The sequence below is a fragment of the Bos javanicus genome, chromosome 16 (genome assembly GCF_032452875.1).
Source record: "Bos javanicus breed banteng chromosome 16, ARS-OSU_banteng_1.0, whole genome shotgun sequence".
Classification (NCBI taxonomy): Eukaryota; Metazoa; Chordata; class Mammalia; order Artiodactyla; family Bovidae; genus Bos; species Bos javanicus.
Window position 1 is genome coordinate 60,566,054 of NC_083883.1, and position 12,845 is coordinate 60,578,898.

General features: G+C 37.0%; 1 protein-coding gene across 10 annotated transcripts in view; it reads left to right on the forward strand.

The window, feature by feature from the left end:
• The window catches only part of RASAL2 (RAS protein activator like 2), a 399,967-nt gene that overhangs the window by 333,231 nt on the left and 53,891 nt on the right, over nucleotides 1–12,845 (forward strand). For all 10 annotated transcript variants that reach the window (XM_061383302.1, XM_061383303.1, XM_061383304.1 and 7 more), the window contains one exon: nucleotides 4,098–4,207. In XM_061383302.1, coding sequence (XP_061239286.1) covers nucleotides 4,098–4,207 — 110 coding nt within the window. The remainder of the gene's footprint in view (nucleotides 1–4,097; nucleotides 4,208–12,845) is intronic.

Sequence of the window (12,845 nt, forward strand, 5' to 3'; positions counted from 1 at the left end):
GTGTTTGCTATGACCAGTGCGTTCTCTTGGCAAAACTCTATTAGCCTTTGCCCTGCTTTATTCTGTAGTCTAAGGCCAAATTTGCCTGTTACTCCAGGTGTTTCTTGACTTCCTACTTTTGCATTCTAGTTCCTGTAATGAAAAGGACGTCTTTTTTGGATGTTAGTTCTAAAAGGTCTTGTAGGTCTTCATAGAACCATTCAACTTTAGCTTCTTCAGCATTACTGGTCGGGGCATAGACTTGGATTACTGTGATATTGAATGGTTTGCCTTGGAAACGAACAGAGATCATTCTGTTGTTTTTGAGATTGCTTCCAAGTATTGGATTTTGGACTCTTTTGTTGACTATGATGGCTACTCCATTTCTTCTAAGGGATTCCTGCCCACAGTAGTAGATATAATGGTCATCTGAGTTAAATTCACCCATTCCAGTCCATTTTAGTTCGCTGATTCCTAGAATATCAATGTTCACTCTTGCCATCTCCTGTTTGACCACTTCCAATTTGCCTTGATTCATGAACCTAACATTCCAGGTTCCTATGCAATATTGCTCTTTACAGCATCAAACCTTGCTTTTATCACCAGTCACATCCACAACTGGGTATTGTTTTTGCTTTGGCTCCATCCGTTCATTTTTTCTTATATTATTTCTCCACTGATCTCCAGTAGCATATTGGGCACCTACCGACCTTGGGAGTTCCTCTTTCAGTGTCCTATCTTTTTGCCTTTTCATACTGTTCATGGGGTTCTCAAGGCAAGAATACTGAAGTGGTTTGCCATTCCCTTCTCCAGTGGACCACATTCTGTCAGACCTCTCCACCATGACCCATCCATCTTGGGTGGCCCCACACAGCATGGCCTAGTTTCATTGAGTTAGACAAGGCTGTCAACCATGTGATCAGATTGGCTAGTTTTCTGTGATTGTGGTTTCAGTCTGTCTGCCCTCTGATGCCCTCTCTTAGTGCCTACCATCTTAACTTGGGTTTCTCTTACCTTGGACGTGGAGTATCTCCTCACGGCTGCCGCTCCTAACCTTGGACATGGGGTGTCTCCTCTAGGCCACCGCTTCTGACTTTGGACGTGGGGTATCTCGTCTCTGCCAATTATACATTCAGTTCAGTTCAGTCACTCAGTTGTGTCTGACTCTTTGCTACCCCATGAACCACAGCACACCAGGCCTCCCTGTCCATCACCAACTCCCAGAGTCCACCCAAACCCAATAGCTGGACAAATCAACTTTCCAATCTTATTTGTCGTTACAACTCATAATTTACCAACCAAACTAAATCTACTTAATGTATACCCTGTGTGGTGTTTTTCTCAAGCTGTGGTCCATAGAGTACCCTTGCTCCTCAATTCCTCCAAACCCAAATCATGTCTTCTCTCTGGGACCTAGCATATACCACTTCTTCCGTATAATGTCCCTTCATTTCAATAGATGATGCAACCTCTTCTGTCTCTGAACTCCCGAAATAATTTCCTATGTACCTCTCTAAAATAATACCATGTTTCATCAATTCCGAGATGTAAATTTTTTCATCTTTTAACATCTCCATAGTTTATCTTTTAAAACATGCCATTCATCATCAGTGTTCTTAAAAGAGAGAATATATCATGGTATTTTGTGGAAAAACATGAATAACAACTACTCTGAGTCAAAAAAATAGTTCAGAAGAATGAAGAAGCATTAAATACCTTAACCAGTTTTGTGTATGTTCTTTCTTTGTGTACACTATGTGATATATGACAAAACCTGCCAACCTAAGTCATTAAAAAGACAACGTCTTTAATGCAAAATAAAGAGTCTAAGTGATGTCATTTTGTTATAGTTTAATTGGCAGCTTTTTTTCTTAGTATTCATAAAATAATGGTGTGACAATCACTGTTGTCCTAGATTCAAAGAAATAAGATAGTTTTATTTTGTGATTAAATATGTCAGGCATATTTATGTCAGGCATATATGTCTGGCATATATGTCAGGCATAATATATAATATATATATTATATTTATTTCTAGTCCTGTATTAAACTACAAGCCTTTTGAGGGCAAGGATTTTATTTAATCTTTGGTACCCTTACAATAGCTGTTATGATGCTTTATACCATATACATATAAAATAAATATTTAATAAATAAATGGATTAAAATATGAAGTATAAGATAAAAGTGCCACAGAAAGATAAAGTACTATATTAGTGAACATCTACTAGTACATTCTCAGTTAACTACTTAACTATAGTTTTGTTAGAAATGTATTTATATATGGTATTTAGTTGGGTCCTTGGGCTGAATCTCAACTTAGGCTTGTGGTTTTTGAACCAACAATAAATGATCCTAATAGAATTCTATAAATTTCGATCTGCTTGCTGACTCCATTCTTAAGAAAATGTGATGACTCATCTTTTTTGAATTATAGAAGGTAGTAAATAAAACCTCTGCCTTGGAGAACAAATACCAGTGACTTTCCGTAATGATGCGAAGATTATACAGGAAACCAGCAAATGCCTGTCTCTAAGAAGTATAGTACTGTAAAAATAGCCTTGTTTTTTTTCCTTCCAATCAATCTCAGTAACACCTATAATAAAAAACCTGGGAAATCAAAAACAGCTTAGGGAATTTTGTCTATGTGATATTTTCTAGTTTTTATCCTTATTCTTTGGACTACAAGAACAAGAAATAACATAAGCATTTTTCTTCAGTCAGCTAAATAATTCCAATTCTGATTGAAATAAGTAATTTCCATCATTCTCTCAGAGTGCTTATGTGTTTGCAAACCATACTTGGCGTGGAACAGCGGTGGTAGTCCACTCTGCTGTTCACCGGATATCTCCACTTATCTTTCTGGATTGTACGTTCTTTCCCTGTTAAAGTTAGGCGTGGTCATGTGGCTTTTTTGTCTAATAAAATGAGACCATTAGTGACATAAAGCTTTCAGAGCAAGTACAAAATTCCCCACACTTCCTTTATCCTGCTGCAACAACTGTAGAAGCACAGAGGTGGAGCCACCCTTAGCACAAGACCCTGTGTGAGCATAGCATAGAGCCAGGTCCCCATCACGTTTGACCTGCTCAGAGAGACGTAGTGTGTTTTGTGTGAGATTATTATTTTGTGTGTGTGTGAAATTTGTGTGTGATATTTTGTGTGAGATTATATTATTGTAAAGTTATTAGATAAGTATAACCTAGCTTGTTGTGATTAATATAGTCTTTACTCCAAAACAGTGGGGTTTAATGGTAACTAAAAGAATATAACAGATTTGATGTGCTGTTATTGGCCTAGTATTTCTTTCTTCCTTTTGGAAATATTATTGTACATAGATTCTATAAGCTAATAATATTCATCACCAGGTGATTAGAGTCATTTCCATGCAACAAAATACTTTTCTTTGAATTACAATCTTTTGTCAAAACATTTTGAGGTACCTCTGTAAGATGTCCTTTCATCTGCCAACAGTAGAATTGTTTCTTAAAAGAAATGCTCATTGATGTTCATTCTTGTATTTATTTTTTGTATTCAGCAAGCTTTTTTGAATGTCCATTATTTGCCAGGTGCTAAGACTGGATGATGTTCAGGGCACTCTGGGTGGTTTGGTAGAAGTGGCACAAAGCAAGCAGGGGCTAAAAACTATAAGGCACTTTGCTCTTCTGAAGTCTAGGTGCTTCACTGGTTTCATAAATGATACATACCAATTTCATTTTGAAATAGTTAAACTATATTTAAAAGTTAACATCATAAATACCATATCCAAGATGACATAGATCAAATTATGCCACTGTTGAGACCACCAACTTATGACCTTAAAACTTAGAAGTTTCTTTACCATAGCTAGTATAGGGACAGTTTAAGAAATAAGAACTTAAGTGCCATCAAAAACTCTAATTCTCCCAGTTATCTTGGAAGAAAACGAATTTTAGCACATTACCAAGTGGTTTCCAGCAACTGTGTTTTACAAATTAAAAAACTGAAAGCTGGATTCTGTTTCTGGTCTTCATTATAAGAATCTGAGTAGCTTTTATAAAGGCAGTGCAGACGACTTAGGAGATAGCAAGGTTCCCCTTTTGTTCTTTTTCCTATCACCTTCTGCCTTTTCATTCTAGGGGTTCTTCAGCAAGCGCCTAAAAGGCTCCATCAAGAGGACCAAAAGCCAGTCAAAGCTTGACCGAAACACGAGCTTTCGGCTTCCCTCTCTTCGCAATACCGATGACAGGTAGGCGTTCACTTGCTTAAAACACAGAAAGCAATTTTACAGTGCATTTTGGTAAGATACTTTGGTCTTCTCTAACTGTGCATCAGTGATAGTCCTAGAGAACTGATAAAAAAATTTACTTTTTTGTCTTGCTCATATTGAGGCACGGTACAAAATATTAGCTTACATACCAAACCAGTTTAAAAATCTTATAATATTGGAGAGTGTGCAGATACCTAAGAACTAATTTAAGAGTCAGTTGTGCTGTTTCTGTCGAATTGTGTTCTAGTGGTCCAAGGTGTATCTTTCTTCTGTAGAATGCCTTTAAGGGATGCTGATGGCTATAGCTAACATTTTCTGAGCACTGTCCTAAATGCTTTATATACTTTATCTTGTTTAATCTTTAGAATAACCCTGTAAGAGAAATACTAATATTATCACCATTTTACAGATGACAAGTTTGAGAAACAGAGGTTCCAAGTTTATACTGCTTAGTAAATAGCAAAAATGGTATTTAAACTTCGGCAGCTTTGCTCTGAGTCCATGGTCTTCACTGCTGTCTTGCTCTTTGTGTATACTATATGGACTCGGCCTTATTAATTTACAGTCACATCTAGAAGGCATGTATGAAAAGGAAGCCTTGAGATTTTTCTGGTGGTCCAGTGGCTAAGACTCTGCTCCCAATACAGGGGGCCCAGGTTCGATCCCTGGTCAGGGAACTAGATCCTACATACTACAACTAAAGATTCCACATGCCACAATGAAGATCAAAGCTCCTGCATGCCACAACTAAGACCCAGCGCTGCCAACTAAATAAGTAAAAAAAAAAAAAAAATTTTTTTTTTTTAAAAGGAAGCCTGGAATTCAATAATTAGTACTACCAGCTTGAGCAAACCTCACATGCATAGCTCTCGAAGGATAACAGCTTTCTAAAGTGATTGAATGCATGCTAGAACACATTTGTAATAATTCATGTCTCCACAATGCTCAGAATTTAGGAAATGGTACTCTTGTGTCTTGACACATCACCACTGTCACCAGTATTTACTGAGTGCTTACTCTGTGCCAGGTATTTTTAATGTAGTCTCTCATGTAATGCAATGAGATTAGATACTATTTTACAGATGAGGAACTAAGGCAAAAGAGATTGAGAAGCATGCCCATAGTCACACAGCTAATTAGTAGAGTTTGGATTTAAACTTTTGTCTGCCTTTCATAATGATCCTCCTATTTATACTTGGATGTTTCTTTTTCTTTTCAGTAATAAGTCCATTATTTCCAGCTACCAACATAATAAGTAGAAATATAGATTGTAATCTCATAATTGCAGATTATAGACTTGCCAGGCAGAGAGTTACTCTTATTTTGTAAATAAAGTAACTTTTCCCCTATACTGAATTGATGAGAGGCTACAGCTTTATCAGCTCTTCTTATCCTTGAACCACTTTAGAGATGTTCTGTGAAATTTGCAAGTATGTTCAATTGCAGTGCAATTGTATTGTTAGATATCTCTTTTATACCTCTTTGTTTAAAGGTAATCATTTAAAAAAAAATCTTTTATTCTCATATTTTCCCTTAGATTCCTATTATTCTACAACTTTCATCATTGTAAGAATTCAAATCATTTTATAAATAAGTCTCAATAAAATAGAATGACAAGATTTTTCAGAATATTGGTTTTTAAGGACAAGGATATGGTATAGCAACTAAAACATTCCTAATTCAATCACTAGTTCCTTAAACTCTGTAGCATCACGTATAAACTTGAAAGACAAGGAGATATTTTTTGTAGGCGTACTTTATTTTATAAACTTGCACTAAATATCACTTTCTCAATTTCAAACCAAGTGCTCTCTCCTATTCTGTTTTGCTTTAGGTAGCCTAGAGGAATTCTTGGATTGAATTACCAAGAGATTATATTCTCCTGGAGTCTGCTATTGCTATTATATAGGCAGCGCATTTTCAGCCTTTCTAGTGATTTAAATTCCTTATATGTGATGTCCATGCTATTCTGCTTCAGTCAATAGTAGTATCTTTCTGGCTCAAATACAGCATACTAAATAAATACAGCATAATAAAAAAAGTGCTAATAAATCTCAAATATTAGATAATCCTTTTTGTCTTTCAAATCCATTTATAGAGGTTTTCTAAACAGAAATTTTTCAGAAACTTTATTCTTCTTATATAGGGATATACTCACTAGAAGTTTGAATATATCACAGTTCAAAAAAAAAAAAAAAGACCCTCTTGCCATCAGATCATCTGAAAACACAGATAAATAGAACTAAGGTACAAGGTCTTAATCAACTGAGTTCCTCAAATTGGTAACCTTACTGGTATCATTAAGAAATTTTTCCAAAGACCCCTGGTCTTGTGCCATATGCATCAGTTGCTGAAATCAGGCCATTTCTTCCACAATGGTATGTGGTGTCTAAATCTAAGTAGAAAAGCATTGCTATTCTTATAGCAAGTCTGCAGAAACTCTAGGCAAACCTAAGTAAGCAACCCCTTTTTGCAGTTTCTAAATTGTACTGTAAAATGCTTGTGTCTTTGTGTAAAAGAAAAAAGTTTCAATACATTAAGTACAGCTTAAAAAATAGAAGTCCCTCTTCACCTTCCTTTTCTTCCCATACAAATAACCTCATTAACAGTTTGTATATTTTCAAACCTTTTTTAAAAAATCCATACGTAAATGCATGCATATGTATATTTTGCTTATTTTCATAAAGCTGGTGTTGTTGGTGTTTAGTCAGTGAGTTGTGTCTGACTCTTGCAACCCCATGGACTATAGCCCAACAGGCTCCTCTGTCCATGGGATTTCCCAAGCAAGAATACTGGAGTGGGTTGCCATTTCCTTCTCCAGGAGATCTTCCTGACCTAGAGATCAAACCCAAGTCCCCTGCACTGCAGGCAGATTCTTCACCACTGAGCCACCAGGGAAGCCTTTCACATAAGTGGGATCATACTATATGTATTACTTTGTGACTTCGCTTTATAGAATAAATATTTTGGACAACTTTATATGTCAGTCATATAAATCTACATTATTCTCCTTAACAATAACAGTTTTTTGTAACATGTGTACTTCACTTCCCTGCTGATGAATATTTTGTTTCTCCATTTTTGGGCTTAAAATAGAGATGTAATGACCATTTTTCTTATGTGACTTTCTCTCCTTATGTGATGGGGTTAGATTTCTGAAGAACTTCTAATATGAAGTATACACAATATCGAATTGTTCTTCAAAAAACCTGTACTAATTTCCATTCCCACCCATAGATTAGGCTCACTTTTATCCATGGATAAATAACAAGGTCCTACTGTATAGACAGGGAACTAGATTCAATATGCTGTGATAAACCATAATGGAAAACACTATTAGAAAAAAAAAATATATATATATATATATAAAACTAAGTCACTTTGTTGTACAGCAGAAATTAATATAACATTGTCCAGGAACTATACATCAATATTAAAAATTACTTTTATCCTTCAAACAACCATTATATTTTATCAATATGATGGATGAATAGAAATAGTAAACACATATACAGTATGTACTGGGCTTCCCGGCTAGCTCAGCGGTAAAGAATCTGCCTTCAATGCAGGAGACCCAGGTTCTATCCCTGGGTCATGAAGATCCCCTGGAGGAGGGCTTGGCAACCCATTCCAGTATTCTTGCACGGAGAATTCCTGGACAGAGGAGACTGGCGGGCTACAGTCCATAGGGTCACAAAGAGTCTGACACAACTGAAGCGACTTGGCACTCACACACAGTGTGCACTACGTGTCACACACTGGTCAAGCACTTCACATAAATGAACTCATTTAATCATTATAACAACCCGAGTTACATTCGTGACCTCATTTTGAAGATGAGAGAACTGAAACAGAGAAATGAGTGAATTGCACAAGGTCACACATCAGAAAACGGCAGTACTGTGATTCAAATTCAAGAATTCTAGCTCTGGAGTGTACATTCTTAACTTTATGCTATATTGCCCCTCACAAAAAAGTCAGGTAGCGGTAGCAGACATTTCTTTGTTTTAATTTCCATTCCCTAATGCTGGGTAAGTTGAACATCTTTTCAGAAGTTTTCTTCTTCTATGACTTGCTTATTGATCCCTTTACCCATTTTCTGTTGAGCTATTTGTCCTTTATCTAAGGATTTGGAGTAGTCCTTTATTATTACAAGGGATTGTAAGCCACTATTACTCATATTCGGAGAAGGCAATGGCACCCCACTCCAGTACTTTTGCCTAGAAAATCCCATGGACGCTAGAGTCGGACACTACTGAGCAACTTCACTTTCACTTTTCACTTTCATGCATTGGAGAAGGAAATGGCAAACACTCCAGGCAGTGTTCTTGCCTGGAGAATCCCAGAGACGGGGGAGCCTGGTGGGCTGCCATCTATGGGGTCACACAGAGTCGGACACGACCGAAGTGACTTAGCAGCAGCATTACTCATATTGTTAAATTTTTCTTCCAGTCAGTTACTTGTGTTTTAAAATCATGTCTCTAGATTATATAGAAGTTTTAGATTTTCATTTGGTCCATCATGTCAGTCTTTGTGGGCTTAACTGTCCAAATTTGACCAGAACTCTGAACTCAAGAAGCCAGGGATCTCTTTCTCATTAAATTTCTCATTATAATGCTGTTCAGTTCACTTTCTCTCTCTCCTTCAAGAGGAGGAAATATTCTATCTGGGGTATCAGAAGGATAATGAAGTAGTGATCATGATATTTTGAATTTTTCAAGGTTTTTGATAACTACAAACCTTATTTAGCACTCATTACATTTTAGAAATGTAAAATTATTCTCATGAGGTCTGAGTTACTGCTTAAAGATGGCAGAAAAGCAGTTGTGAGTGAGTCCATTTCATCTAAAGAAGGTTTACTATATGTGATCAGTAAGTTTTTCTGTGCAAAAGACTAAAAGGTTATTTTAACATGCAGACTTAATTGATCCAAAAGACCCTGCAGGTCTGTTTAGCCAATGATCTGCAAGTCATAAACTCTGCTGTAAGGCCCTGATAGAATTTAGTGCCAAGGTTGCCTTGGGGATCAATTTATAATGATTCTTAAACTTAGAATTTTCTTTGTAAAACTGTGGGGCATAGACATAAGTAAAATGTTGCCGAATAATATTTCTAAAAACCAAATATCTTGTTACACAGTAACATAGGTAATTGTGACAGTTATGTACAGAGTAGAAAGCCATGTGCTACCAGGGAATATAGAGAAGTAAAGACACAGCCCAACCTTAAGGAGTCAACAGAAGAAGTAAATATCCAAGAAGAAATGGTGCAGGGAGGTAAGATTACTTCTTGTTGGATGGATTGGGAAAGACCTTAGAGGGCAGTGGCAGTGAGTTATACCTTAAAAAACAAGTATAATTTGAACTGAGAAATAGACATGGAGAGAGTACTCTTCAGGATGGAAATAATAAGCAAAAGAAGAGAGCAAGAAATTACAGAGCTTGAAAAGAGCTTACCCCCCAGAACTCTGAAAAGATTCAGCTCCTACCCAGCTCTAAAAGGCTAGCAACCAGGCTTACATTTATCACAGAGCAAATTTGAGAAACTCAACCAGATAAAAAGATACCAACATTTATGTTCCCCCATTACAATTTCTGGAGAAGGCAATGGCAACCCACTCCAGTACTCTTGCCTGGAAAATCCCATGGGTGGAAGAGCCTGGTGGGCTGCAGTCCATGGGATCGTGAAGAGTCGGACACAACTGAGTGACTTCACTTTCACTTTTCACTTTCATGCATTGGAGAAGGAAATGGCAACCCACTCCAGTGTTCTTGCCTGGAGAATCCCAGGGACGGGGGAGCCTGGTGGGCTGCCGTCTATGGGGTCTCACAGAGTCGGACATGACTGAAGCGACTTAGCAGCAGCAGCAGCAGCATTAAAATTTCAGCTGGTAATTCTACTCCTAATTATATACAAGAGAAGTGAAAACATTATGTCCCCACAAAAACTTGTACATGAATGTTTATAAGCATTATCTATAATTGCCCCAAAATGATACTGACCCAAATGTCCATTAACTGATGAGTGGATATACAAAAGATGATACATCCACATAATACAGTATTATTCAGTCTTAAAAAGAGAATGGAGTACTGATACATGCTGCAGTATGGACAAAGCTTGAAAACTTTACGGAAAGTGAAAAAAGCCAGTCACAAAAGACGGCAGAATGTACAATTCCATTTCTGTGAAATGTCCAGAATAGGCAAATCTATGCAGACAGCAGATTAATGGCTGCTAGAGGCTGGGGATATAGGGCAGGGAAATTAATGAAAAATGACTGCTAATGGACATGAGGTTTCTCTTTTGGAATGATGAAATGTTTTAAGCTTAGACTGTGGTGATAATTGCACAATTCTGAGTATACTGAAAATGGTGTGCTTTAAATGAGTAGATTTTATGGTATGTTAATTATATCTCAATAAAGATGTTAAATTACCTTTTTAAAAACATCTGGCCAGGAAGTACTCTGCAATGACGCTCATTAATCTGTAAGCTGTATTCCAGCACACAGTTTCCACTGAGTTCTTTCGTGCTTTAAAATAAAGACAGATGGCCAAGAATCTCCAGATACTGAGGAAATTCTTCACCATGAAAGGCAGGAGGAAAAACAAATAAAAAAGAGAGAAAAAAAAGAACTCAGAAGAAACAAGAGACAACACACAAAGCCAAAAACAACTTCTAAGCATAATAAATATTTTCAAAAGATAAGGTTGTGCATCTATAAAACAATAATATGCTGTAAGAAAAGGAACCCCACTGAAACAAGAGAGTTTGAAAATTAAAATATGTAAACTAAAGTCAAGTCAGTTTCCCAGAAAGCGGAACAGAAAATGAGAAAATCAATCCAGCAGATTCTAATAAAAGAAGAGTTTACTTAGAAAAGTTTGGAGAGGAAAATATCAAAGAAATAATACAAGAAAATTTCCAAAACCAAGAAAATATAAATGTACATAGTGGAAAGGCCACCATATTCCAGTGAGTGAAAAATAACAAAAGAATTTCCAGCACACACACACACACACACACACACACACACCAGTTCACATTATCATGAAAGAGCACAGTACCAGGGCTTAAAAAAAACCTTAAAAGCTTCTAGAAAGAAAAATTAGGTTACATATAAAGGAGGTATGAAAGGATTGCATTACAGTTCTCAATAGAATATTGAAAATCAAAAGTCACTGGAGCAGTGTTGTCAAAATTCTGAGTGGAGGTTATTTTCAACCCAGCAATCCATACACAGGACAATCCTTGAATGTCAAATGGGGAGTTCAGGTTTTATTGTATAAGCAGTGGGGGGACGTTAACCATGTTTGAGCAAGGAAGTGACCTGATTAGAATTGTGCCATATATAGATTAATCCAGCAGTGGAATTTCACATGACTTGGTTTGCAGAGACTAAATTTGGGATTCCAATTAAGGGTTGGGGGAGTGCTATTTTAAGAAATAAGGAAGGCTCTAAAGAGGTAGTTGGCAGTGGGGATGAAGAATCAGAGACAAGATAGGAGAAACATTTTAGAGGCAAAATCAATAGGATGTCACAGTCATTATTGTTCCAAAGCCATCTAATCAGATAAAAGCCAGTAAAGTGATTTCCTAGAATCAATATTGGCAGCATTTTCACATTAAAGCCATATCATGTGAAAGGGTGTAGGGACAGGAGAAGACTCTGATATGTCTACCTTTTGTTGAAATGCACTTTGAAAAGTTTTAAAAATTTGAAATTGCTGAAAAAACATGGTCATACCACACTGTCAGGCATTCCAGGATTTTGAATGCTGGTCAGGTTGCCAACCTTGCTCTGGAAGTGCTACTTAAATTTATCAACGTCTTGAGGTAAAAGTAAGCACATGGAATAGAATTTTCTCAATTCCTTCAAATGTCCTTTAAGTAAAAACCTCTGCAGTGATGTCTTCGATTCTGAGACTCACTGACCAAGTATGGTTTTAAAGTCTGCTTATTCACTGTCAGGAGATACTAAAGAGTAACTGTAGTGTTCATTTGTAGGATGTATATACTCAGCTTCTTCTGTTTCTCCTGATTAGAACCAATTTTTTTTAACTCTTTTTCTTTTTAATTCATATACTGACAAAAAGTGAGAGAGTCTTGCAAGCACTTCCCCCAATAGCGTGTGTGTGCTCAGTCAGAGTCATGTCGGACTCTTTGTGACCCCATGGACTGTAGCCCACTAGGCTCCTCTGTCCATGGGATTTTCCAGGTATGAATACTGAAGATCCCTCCTCCAGGGGATCTTCCCGACCCAGGGACCGAACTCGAATTACCTGCATTGGCAGATGGATTCTTTACCACTGAGCCACCTGGGAAGCCCAGTGATATAACTGTAGTATAATATCAAAACCAAGTAATTGACATTGATACTGGACTACAGACTTTATTCAGTTTTCACCAATTTTTATATGCACTTATTTGTGTGTGTGTATAGTTCTATGCAGCCTAATCCTACATATCGATTTGTGTAACCACCACCATCATAATCGAGATACAGAATTGTTCCATTACCAGAAAAGAACTCTCTGCTACTCTTTACAGTCATACCCCCCTCTCTACACCTATCCCTGTCCCCTGCCAACCACGTTTTGTTTTCTACCTCTAT